Source organism: Aethina tumida, chromosome 7 (genome assembly GCF_024364675.1).
Source record: "Aethina tumida isolate Nest 87 chromosome 7, icAetTumi1.1, whole genome shotgun sequence".
In the NCBI taxonomy this organism is placed as follows: domain Eukaryota; kingdom Metazoa; phylum Arthropoda; class Insecta; order Coleoptera; family Nitidulidae; genus Aethina; species Aethina tumida.
Genome location: NC_065441.1, coordinates 8,538,293 through 8,558,091, shown reverse-complemented (window position 1 = coordinate 8,558,091; position 19,799 = coordinate 8,538,293). Strand labels below are relative to the sequence as shown.

Genomic DNA, 19,799 nt, shown 5'->3' with positions numbered 1-19,799 from the left:
GTCTTTGTTTCCTGCCGTAACATCTGGCGTCGCACGAAAATTAAAAACGGCAAAACCAAAGCGACTATGAAAATAACAAACGACCAAGGTTAGAGATAAAAAACTTTCCATAATCCGACCGTAATTGCGAGGAATTAAGAACAATTTGTTAATTGAATGTCCGCTGACATTGCAACGAAACATCTCGCAGCCACCACACATTTCAGTCCGACCGAAGGGAATAACTCCATTTTTATCGATCGTTCAAGGTGGATCCGTTTCATAATTTATAAAATACACGGTAAAAATATAATATCTCGACCCGATTTTATCCTTAAGACACAATAATCCGATATGATTGATGGTTTGTAGGTGCGGCTATTTTCCAACGACCTACTGTGCAGCTTTTATGAAAAGTTATGTTGAAATATGTTGTTTAAATGTAGTTTTCCAATTATTACGAATTGAATGCGATGGCAAGCTTTTGTTTATTTAAAAAACTTTTTAATTAAAAGTGGATTTAAATACGAAAATTTTTGTGAATTGTTTATTTACATTTACAATTAAAATTAAAACAGAAGTTGCCATTGGCAACACAATTTTTATATTTTATATAATAGTAAAATAACTACTGTTTTCTAACAAATAACGGCGTAACAATTTTGAAACAATCGAAATGTGAAAATAAAAAATGAGAGCTAAATTTACTTATTTACTAGAAATTTACACCACTTGTAACATCTGACTTGTGACGTTTAGAAAATTTAAAATTGATAAAAATTTAAATCTACATAATTCTAAAAAAATCACTTTTGTGCAATGTAAAGACATTTGCAATCTTTTCAAGATCAAATTCAGTTCAAATGTGACATATTATTGCATTTTATTTTCTATATTGAATACAATTAATACTCAAAATTTTTTATTTATGGTTGTACTTTTTAAATCTTAATTTTATATAATTCTATGTCTAATTTTAAACAATTATCCAATAAGCAAGAATATATTCACTTTTATGGCACTATGTAACATATTTAAAAAGATTCAAATAAAAAAATAAAATAAAAAATTAGAAATAAATTCTATATTGAGTATTATAAATTTTATTTATTTATTTATTAAGTTAATTTTCTGTAATTCTAAAATAAGTATTTTTAATCAATAGTCAAACAAGCAATAAAGTAATCTCGTTTATGGTACTATCTAAAAAAACTAAAATAAATAAATAAATTAAATAAAAAATTAGAGACAAATATTCTATACTGAGTATAATTAATACTCATTTTTTTTATTTATAATTGTATTTCTTTAACAAACTTTTAAATTTTCTATAATTCTAAAATATCTATTTTTAACCAATTATCTAATAAGCAAGAGAGTAATCACTCTTACGACGCCGTGTAACAAAAAAAGATTAAAATAAATAAATAAAATAAAAAATTAAAGATAAATATTACAATAATTTAGCATTATTCAATAACCAAATTATCAGATTGTCAAATTTTACATTTACAATATTTTTCAATATAAAAATGTATTCCTTAGAATTTATAAATAATTATACAATGGGCAAAACTACTATTTTTAACCATTATCTAAAAAGTAATAAAATAATTACTTTAACTGTACTATAATTACTGCGTAACAATTTTAAAAAGATTAAATAGGAATTTCAAAAATAATAGATATATTGCTTATTTATTTGAAAAAACTGTCGGTTGCGCAACATAATAAAACTGGCATAAGTATTTAGTAAAAATGGTAAATATTACATGACAAACACCACTATTAATAAAAAAAATTAATAGAAAATCATTAACTTAACATCTTTTTAATGAGATGGTTGACTCCTTTTTATTTTTAATATTTAACTATAGTTTATGATTAATATTCCTTATTTATGGTAGTTTTTTTTAATAAATCATTTAAATATGAGATCCAACTGTAAAGTTAATAACTTTTTAATTAGTTACTTAGCAAATAAAACTGTAAATATTACCTTTTGAATTATACAAAGTGCAATATTGAAGGATAAGTCGTATAATTTCATTTCTGACAACTGCAATACGTTTTATTAGTCTTTATTATGAATATTAAAAAATTTCAATGTTGTCACTTAAATTTGTAGTAAATGTTCAATTTACTAAACAAGATACCTGCTGGATTGTAATCAGAAGCACTCTATTGCTGCAAGCGATTTTAATTAAACTGTTCTCTTGCAATATGATCTTTGATGAAAATTCAATTATAATTTTAAAACGAAACATTAATTTTTATTTACTCAAAATACTTTTCAATTTTAAGAAAGTGTACGATGCAGAATTAATTCCAATTGATTCAGAAACATTAAATTTCTGAAAATTATTCAATGTAAATTTAACTCATAAATAATTTTTTAAAATTAATTATAAAAACTAATACTGACATATCTTTATTGTTTATTTTTTATTCACAAAAACACACGACTAAAATTAACAAATCTGTGTGAGTAAAAATTTTAAATAGAAACGACTATTCTGACACAGTCTAATTTTTATAAAATTTTAATTGGCTCGAAATGAATTACTCTCACCAATTCAATTTGCAATAGTAAATAAATATGAATAGAAATTCGAAAATATATGATAAAATTAACAAATTAAAACTATTAACAGTTGAAAATTTGATTGCAACTTTTTAACAGCAGGAATAAGTATTACAAAATGGATTTATTGTTAAAATTGTTTTCTGTTTCGTCACGAAACAAACTTTCATACTATTTACTCGTCCTTAATTACGCCATTGTATTTTTCCATAAAATCCACGAGTGTTGTTATATATTATACCAAACCCCATGTTTTTCTGAGGACTTTCTAACAGGGGTAGGCAAACTCAGACGTTACCTAGACCCCGACCGTGCAAATTAGGGGCGAATTTCGACTTGTGTTTATCCGATCAGATAAAATCCCAGACATTTTGTATAGTACAAAGAACAAAGAACACGAATTTTACTACTTGGTAACTAACTGTTCCACTCGGCTCGAATTCTCGACAAAAGAACGAGAACCTTTTGCCGACCAGAAACTAGTTTCCACGTTGTAAAAATGCGAAACGGCCGCGGATCGTTCACCGTCTCTCCCGGGTAGCCGTCCGCGATCAAAATCGTACACACACACACAGCCACAACATACAGGGTAACGTGAAATGCGCGTCGTCTGCACACGTGCGACGAGCGATGCACCAGGTCGCGTGTATGTGTGTGTGTGGATCGCGAGAGAGCGTGGACGAAGAGGCGGGGCGATCCACCAGGAGAGCACCGATAAAGAAATGCATGTAACCCTGACCTTGGGCCAGGTGTCTTCCGTATCGTGCGCCGCGGCGGCGTCCGAAAAACCGCCGGCCCGGCCGACCGACGACGTCGCAAACAATAACATCAACAGCGGCGGTGCCGACACCGCGACTACTCCCGTAGGGGGGTACGTACCTTGATCCATCCGCCGTGGGCCGTCACCAGGGTGTAGAGGAGGTAGAGGTCCACTTCGCGGCCTCCCAGGTTCGGGCACCGTCGGAAGGGCGTCCTGGAAACGACACCCAGGTTAACGGTTAAAGTCGACCTCCGCGGTGGGCTGACGATTTATGTGTGAACCGCCGAAAATCATGCACAAACACTTACCCTTTGGTCTCGTTGAAGTGTTGCAGGTCCCTGAGGAAACCGTCGCGTTCCCTGCAATACGTGGCCGGATCCTTGTCCAGTATTCGGGCCATTGTGGCCCCCCGGAAATTTCCCAACTCTGGCGCACACACTAACACTCACGCGACAGACATGATCGTCTCGAGAGAGCGCGAGCCCCACAAGATCCCGGCGATTGTAGCGGCAAAAAGGGGTAGATTCGACACCTCGGAACCGTGGGCTTGCAGTCGACTCCCAGCTATACCTAACTCAACATTACTCTATGACCGATTTAAATGCGCAGAACATTGTCCGAACGCACGCCGCACTATATACAGATGGTCGACGCTTCCAGACGCGCCGTTTTCAGTTTATTTCGCACTAATTCGCATCATCCAGCGCTTGGTTTACACGTAAAAAATGCACACAGAAACTTCAACTCCACTAACCCATGATGGCTTGTATAAAGATTACAACATGGCGCCGGCTGTCTGTTTAATAACGGCGCGAACACGACGTTTTTAAACTGTGCCAACTGATTGTAAACGCACCGACACATTCACTCCGCTCCTGCGATTTTAATTAATAACACCCTTTATCTGCCCGTTTTCGCTCTAACGCTCGTCTTTCGTCAGCGCTCCCGTAAAAAATTACAAAACTTTTGACAACAGAATTGTTTTAAATGACAATTCCGATGAGCCATCTAGCGGCACGTCGCTCCAATATGAGCGGCGAAAGCGCGGGGAAAAGTGTAAATAGTCGGTGGGAATGTTGGGCGATTTGTCGTAGATAGCGCTCGCACGGTTACATAATATAGAAATCTAAATGTGATTCATTAAAAATACACATTGAGGTTAGTTGGCAATTTCTATTATTTATTTCCTCGTTATTAGATTTCTATTTGAAACCTTTCATCAATCAAAGGACGAGGATTGATAAGGCAATTTTTTTAGTTATACTTGATTGAACATTTTTTTGATGCGTTTCTACAATATTATAAGACTTGCAAATTTTATGTTAATATTATTGTTTATTTAAAACACCCTTATCCTGCCTCGACCTAAGTTTCCAAATAAAGTTTTATAAAAATACATTTCCTGGAAAATACTGAATTAATTAAGGACACATACTGAAAAATAATTGATTACGTTTCTTTAATATTATTGTCATTATGAACATAGCTCTTAAAATGTATATCATGTCCATAATATGCACCATATCTCAGTGGAAACATTAAGATATTTCTATTTTCCGTTTGCTTTTGTTTATTTTATAATTGATATTGATTCTCTTTGTGATCTTTCTCTTTTATTTAAGAATTTAAGGAACTTAAAAACTAACCTTTTTAATGATTTATTTATTTTATCCAAAATTAGATATATATTTTACTACAATTATATTATAGTGTATGCTTTTATTTATTTTATAATGGATTAATTACATTTATTTGTGATTTTTCTTTTTTATTTGATTATTTAAATGCATTTGATAAGATAAGTAACTAAGTTTACAATACTAATCCTTAAATACTATATTATTTTTTATCAAAGCGTTATCTCATCTCAGTTTTTGGTTAAAAAGTGATATATTTTATTAATCAAAAAATTTAATATTTTCTGGGAAATACGATATCAGTTACTTAGTAATTAGGACTTATTAATCAGGACGTCTTATTATATACACAGGTTATTCATAACTGTGATTCAAAAATTTGTTATAAAATTAAATATATATAATTCCTTTTATTTTATAACGGTTTTTGTTACACCAAATTGTTACGCTTCTTTGTAATTCTTCCACTTTTATTTGAGTTTCGATGGACTTAACAAACCTGTATTTTGGTAAGATAGACAACCCGGTTTACAATATTTTAAAAGCATCAGCAGAAGTTTCCAAAGTAAATTTATTAAATATAAAACATTATTTTAAACTACTTTTATTAAAAAAAATTACTTTTAAGCAACTACATGTTATTATAAAATAATATTAAAAATATTTTGACATTTGTCAAACTTCGTCCCTAACCTCAACGTTCTTTTGTAATTTAGTCCGGGCACGTGTACCATACAAATCACTTCAAATGGTTTATAAACGTAAAAAATACCATTACGGGGACACACACTTGAAGAAAAAGTGGCGAACAAAGCGCAGAACGAAGGATTTGGACGAGGTTTGAAAAAATTAATGTAAAACAACACCATAAATAAGTTGAATTGATTTTCAGATTGATCAAGATTTACAACCAAGTAACGTCGAGAAACTTCTAAATCAGGAGGTGGATTTTGATAAACCGGGTTCAGCTCAACATTACTGTGTACATTGTGCCAGATACTTCATCAATGAGACTGCTCTGAATGACCATTTCAAAACTAAAGTGCACAAACGCAGATTGAAGGCATTGGAATTAGAGCCATATTCAATAGAGGAATCTGAAAGAGCAGCAGGACACGGCAGCTGGAAGGCACCTGTTAAAAGAAAGATTGAAACCCAGAAACCTGTGGAGGTAGAAGAAGAGAGTCCTAATAAAAAGAAGAAGGTGCAGATGGAAGAAGATTAAATTCAAGATGTTTCACAGACAATTGTTAAAAGTGCCTGCTGTATGTGGTTTCAGATCATTTTCTTCTGCCTTGTACATAACTGGTGATAAGGCTGACAAACATTTTGCAGTGCTCACTCCATATGTGGATTTTGGTAAGATTTTAGAAAACAGGGAAAAGTTTGTAAATAATTTGAAATCCAGGTCTGTGAATATTGATTTGGATAAAGTTGTTGAAAAATGGGAGTTCTTTCAAGATATTGATAACAAAAGAAAGCAGTTGGAAGCCACCAGGTCTAAAATTGGTAATCATATTTCAAAACTTTTAAAAACTGATGGAAATAAAGAAGAACTGGAAAAATGGAAGCTGCAATCAAAACTGGTAAAAGATGATCTTAAAAACCTAAAGGACATGTACTACAATGTTGAAGAAAATGTCTTCTTACAAATTTTATCTCTGCCTAATGAATTGCATGAAAACACACCCATTAACAATGAAGTGCTAATCCATGAAAAAAACAAAAAACCTGACAATAAAACAGACTCCCATATAAATCTTTCAAAATCCATTAATTACATCAACCCATATAATTGTTACTTAACAGCAGATTGTGCACTATTTGAAATATCAGCACTTAATTATCTTCGAAAACATTTACAAAAATCCAAATTTACACAGTTCTCAAGCCCCGATTTTTCTAGAAGTGTGGTAGTTGAAGGTGCAGGCAAAAACTTTGAAAATGCCCAGTCTGTGTTAACAATAGAAGAACCACATGAAAAATTCAATAGTTTGAGTAGGTTACACCTAACTGGTGGAGCAGCACTTGAATCTTTTTTGGCATATTTCACAAAACATCTAGTGGATTTGAACAAGTTCCCATTACAATACTTCTCAGTTGGTAGAAAATATCAACCATTTGATGACAAATGGAATGGGGGATTGTTTAATTTAGCTCAAGACTCTGCTTTGTCAATGTTTATGGGTTATATGGATGGGGAGGGAGATTTGCTAAAAAACATACAAAATGTTATAATAGATTTTTATGATTCACTAAACTATCATTATAAGTTGGTAATTATACCAGCTAAAGATTTACATTTCACTGAGTCCCTAAGACTGTCCATACAAATGTATTCTAATAATTTACAAAGGTATATTGAAGTAGGCAACATTTCTTTGAATGGCGACTATTTCAGTAAGCGTTTACTTTTTACAACAACTATAAATAAGGAAAGGGCATTCCCTAATGTGATTTCTGGTACATTACTTAATGTACAAAAATTTTTAGGATGTGCCATCGAAAATAATCATGTAGATAATAAACCATTGTTATGTGATTTATTAAGAAAATATATGTTTGTATAATGTATCAAAATATTTGAAGTTTTATTTCATTAACAATAAATGTTAGACATGACATATAAATTTAAATTGTCTTCAAAATAAATAAAATTGCTTAAAATACTTTTTGAAAATAGAATATTCATTTATTAGATTATTAAAATGACAAAATGCAAAATTTATTACATAAAAATACAAAATACGAATGAAACAATTTATAAGTACAAATATATTTATTATCATGTATTTAAACATAATTATAATCTTAAAAAATAAAACGATGATAATATTTTAACTTATATTTCAGTTCTTATTTACAAAATACCTATGACATGCTGTATTAAAATATATAAAAAATACAAATTGTCCTGATTTAATTTTTATCGTTGCTTTTTTATTTGGTTTGTACTATTTTAATAAACAAAACTAATTTAAATTCACTATAAGTTATCACTTATTAAATCACATTGTTATTTTTAAGGATAACTGTAGAAAAGCACATGTGATCTGGAAGCATAGTCACAAAATTACATAGTGTATATCATAACTTTTACATAAAAATATTAAATTGGGAACAATTACAGTCCCATTTTACTTGTGTAAAACATTCATGTACAATAAATGAATAATGTAACTAACAAAAATTAACAGATATGTTCTGAAATGAGTCTATAGTTGTTACCTAATGTCATTTATATAGATGGATTTGGTTGTTCTTTTTTATGTTTTATTAAATATTGCCACACTTAATATAATTCTAATAAGAGTAAAAAAATACAAACAATTCAAATTAGTTTTAGTCTCTAGCAGAAAAGCTACAACTTGATTCCAAAACAATTATCACAATTTGGTTCATATTTTGCACAATGTAAATACTACTACCTTAAATATACGACCTAAGCAATTAACTTCTATAAGAACACCGTCTTGGTAAACTTCATTATAATTATAAACAAAATTTTGATTGATAAAACCCTATATGCCATCAGTTGAAGATTTTGTCAAGCTTTGGCACCGAATCCAGTATTTTAATATGATTTAATAACATTTAACAGTACTTATTTCCAAATGTATACGTTAAAATATTGGTAATATTAAATTTATATAAATACATGTGAATATGTTTTTAAGTTACGGTAAGTTTATGCTTTCTTATAGTTGTAGAAAGATATTAAATAGACGTTGACAATTTTACATTGAATTACTGGAATCTCCAGGAAAATGTAAAATGTGATCGCCGAACGACGGTGTTGGAGATGCACGACTAGCTGAACTGAAACTACTCGAACTTAGGTCTTCTAACTCCCTGAAAACCCCATCTGGAGTCGACAATTCTCCACCTAAAAACACCTTACAATTATTACATCAAATATAATTACCTAAGCAATTGTTTTAAGAAAAATAAAACGTCGAGTTGTATGAGATCTTTATATTTGGTTCTACAAAAACAATACATCAATTATTGTATTTACAATATTTATGTACAAGATAAAACATACATGATAAACAACTGGAAACCAAACTGTGTGAATATTGATGTCCCGTTATATTAATTATTTTTATTTAATTTGGATAATTTGAGGCACTGAAAAACTCAATAACACACAATTGCTTTATATTAAAAATAGGGTGCGAAATTCTCAACAATGAACCATCCCTCTTAAAAATGCTAAGGCGTTTTGTTTAAGCTTAATTGAACACTTATTATATTATTAAACTACAGATACTTTGCTTTTTCCTTTCTGCCTTTTAATAATTTTTTTGTTAAATTTTCACATAATATTTAAATAAATAGAACAATAAAACTACATACGCCTATGTAGAAACTTCAGATAAAATTACAATTCAAGTTCAAAATTATTTCGTTAAGTGGACCCGCAATTAAAACTTTAAAATCCAAAATATTTTTGTAACATTTTTGTAGTTTAAATGTTTGATTAGTAATTTGATAATTATATTATTCTTAAAATTAAACAATAAATTAAAATTATGTACATTACAATACAATTAATCGGTTTTATGGACACAATAAAAATTATCATTTATACTTATAATCGAAAATGATATGTAAGTAGTCATTGTATGGATGTCAATTAATATGGTCGCTTTATGATGTTTCACAATAAATTTTGTATAAAAAATTGTTTAAAAAACTTTAATTACACCATCTGAAATATTTGTGAACTAAAATACAGAACAATAATGCGGAACAACTAATATGCATTGCATTAATAAATTAGTGACTACAAATAATATTAATACTTATTAATTAATCTTATGAAAATGAACCGACCATAGTATGTGAAACATCCTAAGGTTTTCACATTACGTTCATGTTAGAAAATTATACTAATTTTTAAAAATAGTCCGTATATAATTAAAAAAAGAATAAAAGTACAATAAACCAGTGTTGGTTACTTCAGTAACATCAACATACATATTCGCTAAGATCCGCTAGCACCGCTAACTACGTGAACAAACGGTTAAAATGAACAAATCAACACTGATTTCTAAAATACAGAAGTTTCAACAACTTCACACACAACTTTTGAACGCTACTCTTAATATACTTGAGTATATGAAGAATCTTATATAGGTATGTGTCATTGCGGAAGTCTTGCAGCTGAGCAATTTGTTATTTTCGTTTTTTCTTTAACTTCCTTTTGGACGCTTTAGACATTGGTGCGTTCGATTTAAGCACCGCCACATCGTCGTCCGCGCTAGGATCGTTTTCCGGTTGTAATTTGCCTGAATCGTCGCTTTCGGTGGTTTCGTTTGGTGAACTACCGGTGTCTGGTTTTTCATCGTCGGAGGACTTGTCGATTTTTAATAGATTGTCGTCGGAGTTTGCCGAATTGTTCATGGACTCGCTGGCTTCTACCTGTTCTTCTTGAGGTGTGTCGATGTTAATCAGATCATCGTTTGTAACCGACGATGAATATGACTTCTGAGGGAGAGTTACGGAAAAGTGCTCGACAAAATCGAGGTTCTTCTCTTTTTCGGTGGTGTCGATTAACACTTTGTCAGACTCTGCTGGCTTGGAGGAAGCAATGCTGCTCCAAGATCTTTTTGGTGGAGGTGCCAATGTTATGTCAGTGGTGCAGTCATCAAGGGTCTTTTCTATGTTTTCCTTGTTAACTGTGGCAATTTTTACTCCCAATTTTGCTTTCGGTTTCCTAGGTTTCTTTGAAAAGCTTCTTTCTTCCGACACAGAGTCGTCCATTGTCATGACCTCCACCTTTTCCTCCCTTTTACTCCTCGATTCTTTGTTGTTTTTAAAAGAAGCAGACTCGACTATGTCCTCAAAAACATCGTCACTCGATTTCTCTCGTTGTGGCAGTTTAGTGTCCAAGTTCATCATGGTATCTAGTATTATATCGTCGAATAAATTACAATCCAACGGCTTCGGCATAGGAATATCGAAGAGCTCCTCGCTAGGTTTCACCTCATTTGACGTGTCCGGAAGCTCCAACGGATCTGAAAAGTCAGAGATAAATTTAGCATCGAGTTTTGGCTTGAAGTCCGGCTTCGGAGGCCTGATTTCCTCTTTTGGTTTTATTTCCACTTTAGCCTTTGCTTCCGCTCTGGGAAGTTCGACTGCCTCTTCCGTCTTCACATTTTGCCTCAACTCTTTGTTGATTTTGTTGGACGTGTGCTTCTCAGCTTTCTTGCTAACCGGCGCTTTCGGCGACGACTCACGCGATCTCGGTTTTTTAATCGGCTTAGGCGCCTCCGCGAGCTTATCTTTTTTAGTAAGTATCTTAACCGTCACCTCGGTGTTCGACTCCAAATTCTTGGTGATAATTTTGTCCGGCGAGTGAGTGCGCGGCCTTTCCGTGTAGTGCAGCGGCTTCGGCGTGACCACCGGCCTGAAAAGCGCCTCGTCGCAGTTCTCCAATATGACGACGTCGTCGGACACGTCGACGACTTCCGCCTCTTCGTCGGATTGCACCGTCACCACCGTGCCCAACGGGTTGACCACCTTGGCGACCGTCGCCGACGTGTGTGGTTTCATTGAGACAATTACGCACCGCCCACCTGTGTACAGAAAAAGCCAATGGCAGGTATTAAGAAACTCTCACGGGGCGACGGAAGCAGATTGGGGTAAAATCATGCACGCATGCGTTCGCAAAACCAAAATACAAAAAAAATAATTAAGAAACAATTGAAATCAATCTGGAGTTAGTCGGTCTTAAGCGGTTCCAATACAAAGCTGGGATTCCAAAGCCACTCGCTTTCAAATTTACAATTTACTGTGTCTAATTTAATTTACAAAACATAAAGTGGCATATACATAATGTGCAGTGAAATTAATTAATATTAAGTTAATTTTTGTTATGTGATCAGATCACCCACCATTGGCTATTTCTGACTTTCGTTTTGCAAGCCCGATAACCACAACCAAAAACAAAGAAAAGAATAAGCGACGTAAACGATTTTGTTGTGGCTGCGCACATACGCATCTGGAATAATTAAATTGTGTACCGATTTAAATTTGTAGATTAACAGTAAAGTAAACGTTACAAATTAAGGTGTGGATTGGTTAGTAAAATTCTCAAGTAGTACAGTGGTAATTCCACATGTAATACTGAAATAGATGATGAGATGTTAGTAGTGAAGTAGGAAAATGAAGAAACTTTATTTGTTATGAAGAATGTTTAATTATAGGTGGTGATTTCATATGTAACAATATAATAAAATGTATTTACAAGGACAAAGATTATAGATTTACTTAAAATTATATTAAAAATATATAAACAATGTAGGTAAACTTTAAATCATTTAAACTTTGTCCATTAAAAGATGATAGTGACGAAATATTTACAAATCCTAAAACGGTCTACAAAAATTGTGCTTTATAACAATAAGGTTCTTTTATGTAACATTTAAAGAAAATTGATATGTATTAATTTCAAAATAGATTAATATGATTCAATTGAAATTTAAATTAAATAAAAATAATATAGTAATGAAACCGAAGAAAAAATCTAAATAATAAAAATTAATCATCAAAGAAATCAGTAGTTCCATTTATATAAAAAACAAATTTGATACTTTCCAATTGAATCATTATCATTGATTTGAAACAGTCGCAATAATATATTTTAGAAAGAACTTAAATTTTGAAGAAAATTGTAGAATATTACTACTACTACTACTACTACATTTTTATGATCATTTAATGAAAATTAAATTGAAAGTAACACTATTAATGTTAATAAAAATAAGTTAATCTAAACAATTTTCATTAAATTACCATTTTAATACTGTATTGTTCAGTTAAAGGATTACGAATTAATTGTGTTCTGGTGCTCATAACAGTATACTCATAATCACTAAAATTGTAAAGAATTTGTGCAACCACAACATACAAACTATAACAGCATCTCACAGAAAAAATAGAGTAAACCAACCAGCTAGTCACAAAACGGAGATTTTCAACTCAACGCCACTGACCTGTTTCCTTAACGAACGGCGACTCCTGCATGGCCTCCGCCAGGTCCTCCCTCAGCTGGATCTCGCACTGGCCACCAGGTTCTTCGTAAGTACGCTGATAATTGTCCAGCAATGATTGTTCACAACTATTCGCCGAGCTAGATTCTATCAGGACAGCGTTCGCCTTAGTTATTGGCATGTTGACAGGCTTGGAACGTCGCAGGTCGATTGGTAAAGCCTCTGCCATCGACGCCATCGAAAGTTCAGATCTAAAATCGCCATTATTAATCAAATTTTACACCAGTATTTGAAGTATTACCCATTGGAAGTGGTGTAGGTTTTGAAGGTGAACTGCGGTCCCATCCAGAGTCGGCGGTGGGGGCCGGCGTGCGTTACTATCTCGACCTGAGACAGCCAGCTCTCGTCGGTGTGGTCCGGCTTCGAGCTCTTGAACCACTGCGGTTCTTGTGCCACGAACGCCAGATTTTCCGGCGATAGGGGCAATGGTATGTCAACGTGGCCGGGTTGCCTTTGCAATATCCATTGCGCCTGCAACAAATTAAATCCTTAAATGGCTGTAGCAAAACAAATGATTAGTTTTTACCCTTGCTGTAACGGTGAGATCAATGGGCGAGTCGTCGCACACCCGTTCCTTGGGTATGGAGGCGGAATGGTGCGGATCGAGGTCATACTGTACCAGGCATCCATTGCAGGACATCACAAATAAGGACTCGACCGGTTTGGCCTGGATTTTGATGGGTCCCGGTTCTCTCGCCGGTGCGTTGTCGATCCAGGCACGAGGCGGCGCGAAACACGTCGTCAGACGCAAGGACACGTTCTCTTCGGATGAAGAGGGAATCCTTTGTCGACCTATAATTACGAAATATAATGTTATTTGGCTGTTCAGTAAATTTATTAAATTACAACTGTTTGCCAACGTTTTGATAATTGCAGCCTTTTTACAAGCTTAAAATGAGGTGATGAGGTGACATGCATATGATTTATTTCTCACATTTTATTTGAGTTATTTAATTAAAATTTTCGTCGAATGATGTTTTAATATAATTTTCAGTAAAACAAAATATACCCGCTGGGTGGCTCGTAAATGTTGAAATGTTGAAATATAATAATCCTGAAAAAGGTAAAACTTAATACTGCTATAATACTTGCGAATTGTTGATATTTGTTTGTAAGAAATGTTGAAAATTGATAAAAATCCTGAAAAATTGAAAAATAAAATTATTGAACAACTCATTAAAATTTGTTGATTAAAAATTTTTAAAAATAATTGATCTAAAAATTGTTAATTAAAAATATTTAAATATATAAATTATCCTTTCAGTTAATTATTGAAATATTATAATTGTAATACACTGTATAAATATCAGAGTTCATTGATAATTATCGAGATATTTAGTCTTAAGAATTATCAATTGATAAATGTATTAAAATCAATTAAAAATTATTGGATGGATTCTTTTAATATTTCTTTAAAACATTTGGAAATAATATGTGTATTTTGTTGATGTATTTGTTTAAAAAGATCACTAAATATCTAAAAAACTTTTAATTGTCAAAAATCAGTTGTTATATGTATCATTTTATTCATAAAGGAAATTTAAGAACATATACAAAATTGATAATTATCTGGATAATTATCAAAAAATTATCAAATTTTTCCAATATTTATAATAAATATTGAAATTTTTAGAACTATGATATGATACATAAAAAATTTTTAAAAAATTTTATACAAAATCTACAACATGCCAATATCAAAAAATAAGTACCTGAATATGACCAACCCGTCTGGAATGTTGAAAAAATGCCATAATCTGAAAAATAACTATAGTATCCTGCAAAATGTAAATATTAAATTAAAACAAATGTCAAAACTGTAAAACAAAATAAATTAAAGTGTGATAAATGTTAAAAAACGACCAAATGTCTTAAATTTTGAAAAAAATGGAATGTTTTTAATTGATGATAAAATGCAAACAAATGAGAATATGAGTGACTAAGTTAATAATTGTAAATAAATTAAACGAATTGTGCGTTCGAGAATTACTTACGCTTTTGTTTTTCGACAAAAAATATATTTTGTACACACATATCTTGTTTGGGATTAATGTTAGTCGAGTCAGGCGACAATTTTCATGGGAACGTTGGCAAATAGATCGAAATTGACGTTAGGTAATCGACAAACACATGTTACATAAAACAGAAATTCTTCGAACATTCGACAGTAAACCTAAAATTGAGAATCGTTCACATAAATCCATTTTTATCACATTTTAAGATCAGCACTATTTAAAATTAATCAAAACTCATTAATATAAATTAATAATTTAAAATGGGTTTACGCTTTTCGATTAATCCCCCATCCAAACACATACCTGAACCGGATCTTTGTGGCACGTTCAATAGACTTGGCGTGTACAACGGCTGCCTGATTTGTGCAAGCGGACTGATGATAGTCGGATGCGGATACGGCGGGAACCTGGGATTGTTGTACGGATAATTGGAACAAGTCGGCAAATCGATCAGCGACACCGGACTGTTGGATCTGCCCTCAGCAGTCAGGCCCGCCGACCTGTGAAATCGAGACATTTTGTTGACGACGTGAGGCGTCGCGTGTGTCCTGACGCTCACGTTGCCGCCGTACGGGGTGATGGGAAAGACGTGGGTGGTGCCTCGCAACGTCGAAACGGCGACCCATCTAAAAATTCACGTATTACCATCAACCAACTGGTTGTCAATTAATAAATACTGACCTAGAATCTGGTGAGAAACACATATCCTGAACTCGGGCTGTAGTGTCACCGCGGTGCAGAACGTAGAGGTGGTGCACGGCCGCAAGGGCCGGTCCTGCAGGATGGGGATGGATGCGGAACAGGTGGAAGTCGTGGCCGCGCTTGTCGGCGGTTAGCAGCAGCAATCCGCTCGGGTCGAACTCCATGCAAACTATGGCTTCAGTGTGTGCGATGAAGTGGGCAATCACCGCATCCGGAAAACCTGTTTTGTCTGTGTGATTGGTCGACTGGAAGAACACATAACATTGTTTTAAAAAAAAACTAGAAACTAACAAAACAAAAATACGAAAAAATTACTTCAATTATGAAAGAACAAGTTGTCACTGCATTATTTACCTCTATATCTATTATAGAAACGATTCCCTTCTGTGGAATATCAGCATTGGTGCCGCTTTGAGGACTATTCGGAGAAGTGCCAGGCTTATACGACTGGCTGCCGGTCAAACTGCTGGCCACCGACTCCCCCAACTCCCTTAAACCCCTCCCCAAACTCTTGGCCGCATGCAAAACGGTAGCTGTGTAACTCTGCAACAATAAACGATGTTAATTTGAATCAACAAACAACGATATAATGTGGAAATACCTGGAGGCCCTCTCCTTCGTTACCGCCGCTGCTCCGTTTCGATTGATTGAGCTTCTTTTCGGCGTACGCCATCCATCTCGAGCCCAAAGCGATGGGATTCTGTTGCAGTCCGGGACTTAAGTAACACGTCGTAACACTGAGACGATCCTCCAATGTGAACGCATCGAATACGGCAATCTTCTCAGCGAACGTCACGACCACGGATTTCTTGTTGGCAAAGATGTCTAACACGGGATTCTTGAATTTGATGACTTTGACCTTTAATATAGAATATTAGTAAATAAGAATTCGCGTGCGAGTTAAACAGTTTAGTTTACCTGATCCCCCGTTTTGAGGGAGACAAAGTTAACTGAGCAGAACTGCGATCCCGGATTGGCACTTTCGCACAAAGCAATCAGTGGTCGCTTGGCGTGGAACTGATCCTCTGCCTCTGAATGTCCGATTTCGAAAGGATTCGGCAGGACTTTCATCACCCGAACACTTCCATGCCTCCACGAGAAGATCTCCGTGGCCTCCCCGTTAGCCGGCAATCCCCAGACCTAAAACAATATAAACAAACCCGTTTACAGTTTGTTTCCAAAAAGCAAAACCACAATTTTCGTACCTGAATGCCATTGGAGTATCCAAGGACGAGAACCAGTGGCGGTGGCAGTTCTTTGTCGCCGTCGAAATCGGAAGAAGTGGTTGCCTCTTCGGATTCGATTTGCTCAAAGTGGGCCCACTGAATCTGGTCCTTGGACTCCTGGGGTAGGTTGTACGCGCTTGGCACCACGTCGTTAATGAAGCCGGCTACGTTGTCGAGGATCGAGGGATCGTTCACCTGTTGCGGCGTGATCACGCAAGGTCCGACGCTCCGAGTCTCGGACGATCTTAGTGGCGACTCCGCCGACATTTTCCCTGCTGTTCGTGGCGATTCTGAGAAATAACATTGAATAACTTTAAATAAATAAGTTTTAAAAATACTGAAATTAATAAAATATATTAAAAAAAATAATCTAGAAGTGTACTCAAAATTTAAAAGAATAAGAATTATTTCAATTGAAAATATTAAAATAAGTTTTTAAATAATATTATATGAAAATCTTTGAATAGAATATGAATAGATAATTAGTAAATTAAGTCAATAATGTAAAATTTTAAACATGTGAAAAAGTAGCTGGCTATACTACTTGAATTGGATACCAATGTTATCTACGAAATAATTGATATAGCGAAAAACTGATTCAAATATCAAAAAACACCCCAATCTTATCGTTAGTTTTTGATTAAAATCAACCTGAAGGAAATAGAATTTGCTTAAAGTTGTTCATGAACTGTGAGAAGATGATTACTGGATAGTGATTCATTTGTCCCCAGACCTACAAATAAAACCCTGGTTTCTACTAGTAGAGACGAGTAATTTTTAGTGATGTGTCCAAATCCAAATTGTAAAAAAAGATGGTTCTGCTTATATTACACATCCTATAGGAACAATAAAGTTTCTTATATCCATATTGAAATATGTTATTGTAGCAATTTAATTGTGATATGAGGATGCATCAATTCTTCTGGCATATGCCCCCTTACACTGATTTATGTACAGCGATATATTAAACAAAAATTTGCTTCTAAAATTCTACAATAATGACCACTACTGTTTCATCGAAATTTTTATTAATATTTACTATATATTAAAATTCTAAAATATTATGAAAATATCTATAAATAAATAATAATATAAAGTTATATTAAAAACAATTTAAAAACAGAAAGAATATTAATATATATTTATAAAAAAGTTTTCACCACTTAACTTAAGTAAGATACATAATTTCACCACTTAATATTATATTCTATAAGAAATTTGTCGGTAAACACAATGTAGAATTTAATACAATGTTTGATGTAGTAAATACATATTCATTTTATCGATTCGTCCATAAAATCTGCTCTAAAATCTCATTTCATCCGTTGAAACGTCGGCCGCATTTGCTTTAATAATAGTACGGCTTCAGAGTTTGAGCATAGTCTTCTATTAAATCATTTGATGTCAGCAACACAAAAATGTAAAAGGCTCCTAATTAATATCTTATAATTAACTATGACGATATTTAAAATTTATTTTGTCAATAAAGCAAAAAACAATCTAATTTATTGCTGATAATTATGAAAATTATGAGAGTTAAAATTCAATTGAATGTACGAAATATGAGTATATTATCTGTATATTATTCAGTTGTAATTATTTTTATTGTATTACATATATTTTGTATTCAAAATATATTTCCAGATTAAATACAGGCACGGTTTACAATTGTAATTCACATATATGTTACATCCTCGTTTAATGTGGAAAGTTTCGTACAACGAAGGTTTATTGCAGCCAACAAACATGTTTAATCCCTGAACAAATGTAGTTTACGTACAAAGTTTTACAAATGAGTAGATTAATTGAATTTATTAACAAAAAAAGTTATCAATGCATTTATTGTAACTGAAATGAAAATAAAAAATATTTATTTACTTTTAAGTACCATGTAAATATAAGATATTTAAAATTAAAATAATGAACAAAAATTTTTTATTTAAGGCATCAATTTTCAACTTTTTTATATAAGCTCTAACAGAAAAATTTAATAAATAATTAAAATTTTTGGATTGAATATATTTATTTATTTCCCCAAAACAGCACCAATAAAATAAGCAATTAATTTTGCGAAACACCTTTTAATAAACAAACAAAATAGGCAAAATACGTGATATATTAGTGTTTGCCGACAGCTTGCATTTGTTTATAGCTTGAAAAAAAATTCAAGGTGAAACGATCACCATGGCATGAGCTGATTTGGAGTTTTTTCTAATATATAGATATATTTAAAAAAAACTACATTTTAATAAAATCGACGTTCACCCAAACGACTTTTACCTTTTGTTTGTTTACTTTCGTTAGGTCTTTGCGTATTTCAAAACAATGGGTGTGGGCTCTCGTCAAAATCAAAACACCACAGCAAATAAACAAACACGAAACGTTCAAAAAAAGCAAATTATAACATTACGAAACACCAACAATACTCACCGTGTTTTTAACATAACATTTCAATCACAACTGCGTCATATTATAACAAAGGTCTAAACAAACTGTGACGTCATTTTCTTAAAAATAGAGTTTCTAAAACAATGCACTCATCTAGGAACAACGATTAATTGTTGAATTAATTGTTGTTTGGTGTTTGAACGCGTAGCTTGTAAATAATCAATAGACAAACACCGTTAAACGCGAACACAAAGCAGGCTGGTTAAGCAATTTTACTTTGCAACTGTCATAACAACAGAAATCAGCTGATTGGACCAATACAACAACACCCCCACGCAAAACCACTGTTGTCAGGTTGTCGAGAAAAAGTGCGCCAATTTTAAATACTTAATTTACATATACAATCATTTTAAATTTCGCAGTTAAAAAATCACATGTTTATTAAATA

At 33.0% G+C, this 19,799-nt stretch overlaps 4 protein-coding genes across 8 annotated transcripts in view; 2 read left to right on the top strand and 2 right to left on the bottom strand.

The window, feature by feature from the left end:
- The window catches only part of LOC109598559 (AT-rich interactive domain-containing protein 2), a 41,805-nt gene extending 37,528 nt beyond the window's left edge, over positions 1–4,277 (bottom strand). For 4 of the 5 annotated variants that reach the window (XM_020014468.2, XM_049970078.1, XM_049970076.1 and 1 more), the window contains exons 1-2: positions 3,632–4,277; positions 3,443–3,536 (exon numbers count right to left, since the gene is read on the bottom strand). In XM_020014468.2, the coding sequence (XP_019870027.2) occupies positions 3,443–3,536; positions 3,632–3,723 (186 nt within the window). In that variant the 5' untranslated portion in view covers positions 3,724–4,277. The remainder of the gene's footprint in view (positions 1–3,442; positions 3,537–3,631) is intronic. The other variant, XM_049970079.1, reaches the window with a different exon arrangement.
- A 1,365-nt stretch (positions 4,278–5,642) lies between these two features.
- On the top strand, positions 5,643–6,185 carry LOC109598563 (zinc finger protein 593 homolog). The gene is made up of 2 exons (XM_020014473.2): positions 5,643–5,798; positions 5,853–6,185. Exons 1-2 carry the CDS (start codon positions 5,709–5,711, stop codon positions 6,183–6,185), a joined length of 423 nt encoding a protein of 140 aa, XP_019870032.1. The 5' UTR covers positions 5,643–5,708.
- A 7-nt stretch (positions 6,186–6,192) lies between these two features.
- Positions 6,193–7,540, top strand: LOC109598561 (serine--tRNA synthetase-like protein Slimp). Its single transcript, XM_020014471.2, has one exon. It carries the CDS (start codon positions 6,193–6,195, stop codon positions 7,528–7,530), a length of 1,338 nt encoding a protein of 445 aa, XP_019870030.2. The 3' UTR covers positions 7,531–7,540.
- A 1,380-nt stretch (positions 7,541–8,920) lies between these two features.
- Positions 8,921–19,650, bottom strand: LOC109598560 (breast carcinoma-amplified sequence 3 homolog). Its single transcript, XM_020014470.2, has 11 exons — positions 19,394–19,650; positions 16,943–17,253; positions 16,656–16,877; positions 16,339–16,596; positions 16,092–16,280; positions 15,717–15,982; positions 15,339–15,661; positions 13,547–13,812; positions 13,262–13,491; positions 12,964–13,211; positions 8,921–11,544 (listed from the first exon to the last, which is right to left on the bottom strand). The coding sequence occupies exons 2-11, from the start codon at positions 17,228–17,230 to the stop codon at positions 10,142–10,144; spliced, it is 3,693 nt and encodes a 1,230-aa protein (XP_019870029.2). The 5' UTR covers positions 17,231–17,253; positions 19,394–19,650; the 3' UTR covers positions 8,921–10,141.
- Between the last annotated feature and the right edge of the window lie 149 nt (positions 19,651–19,799).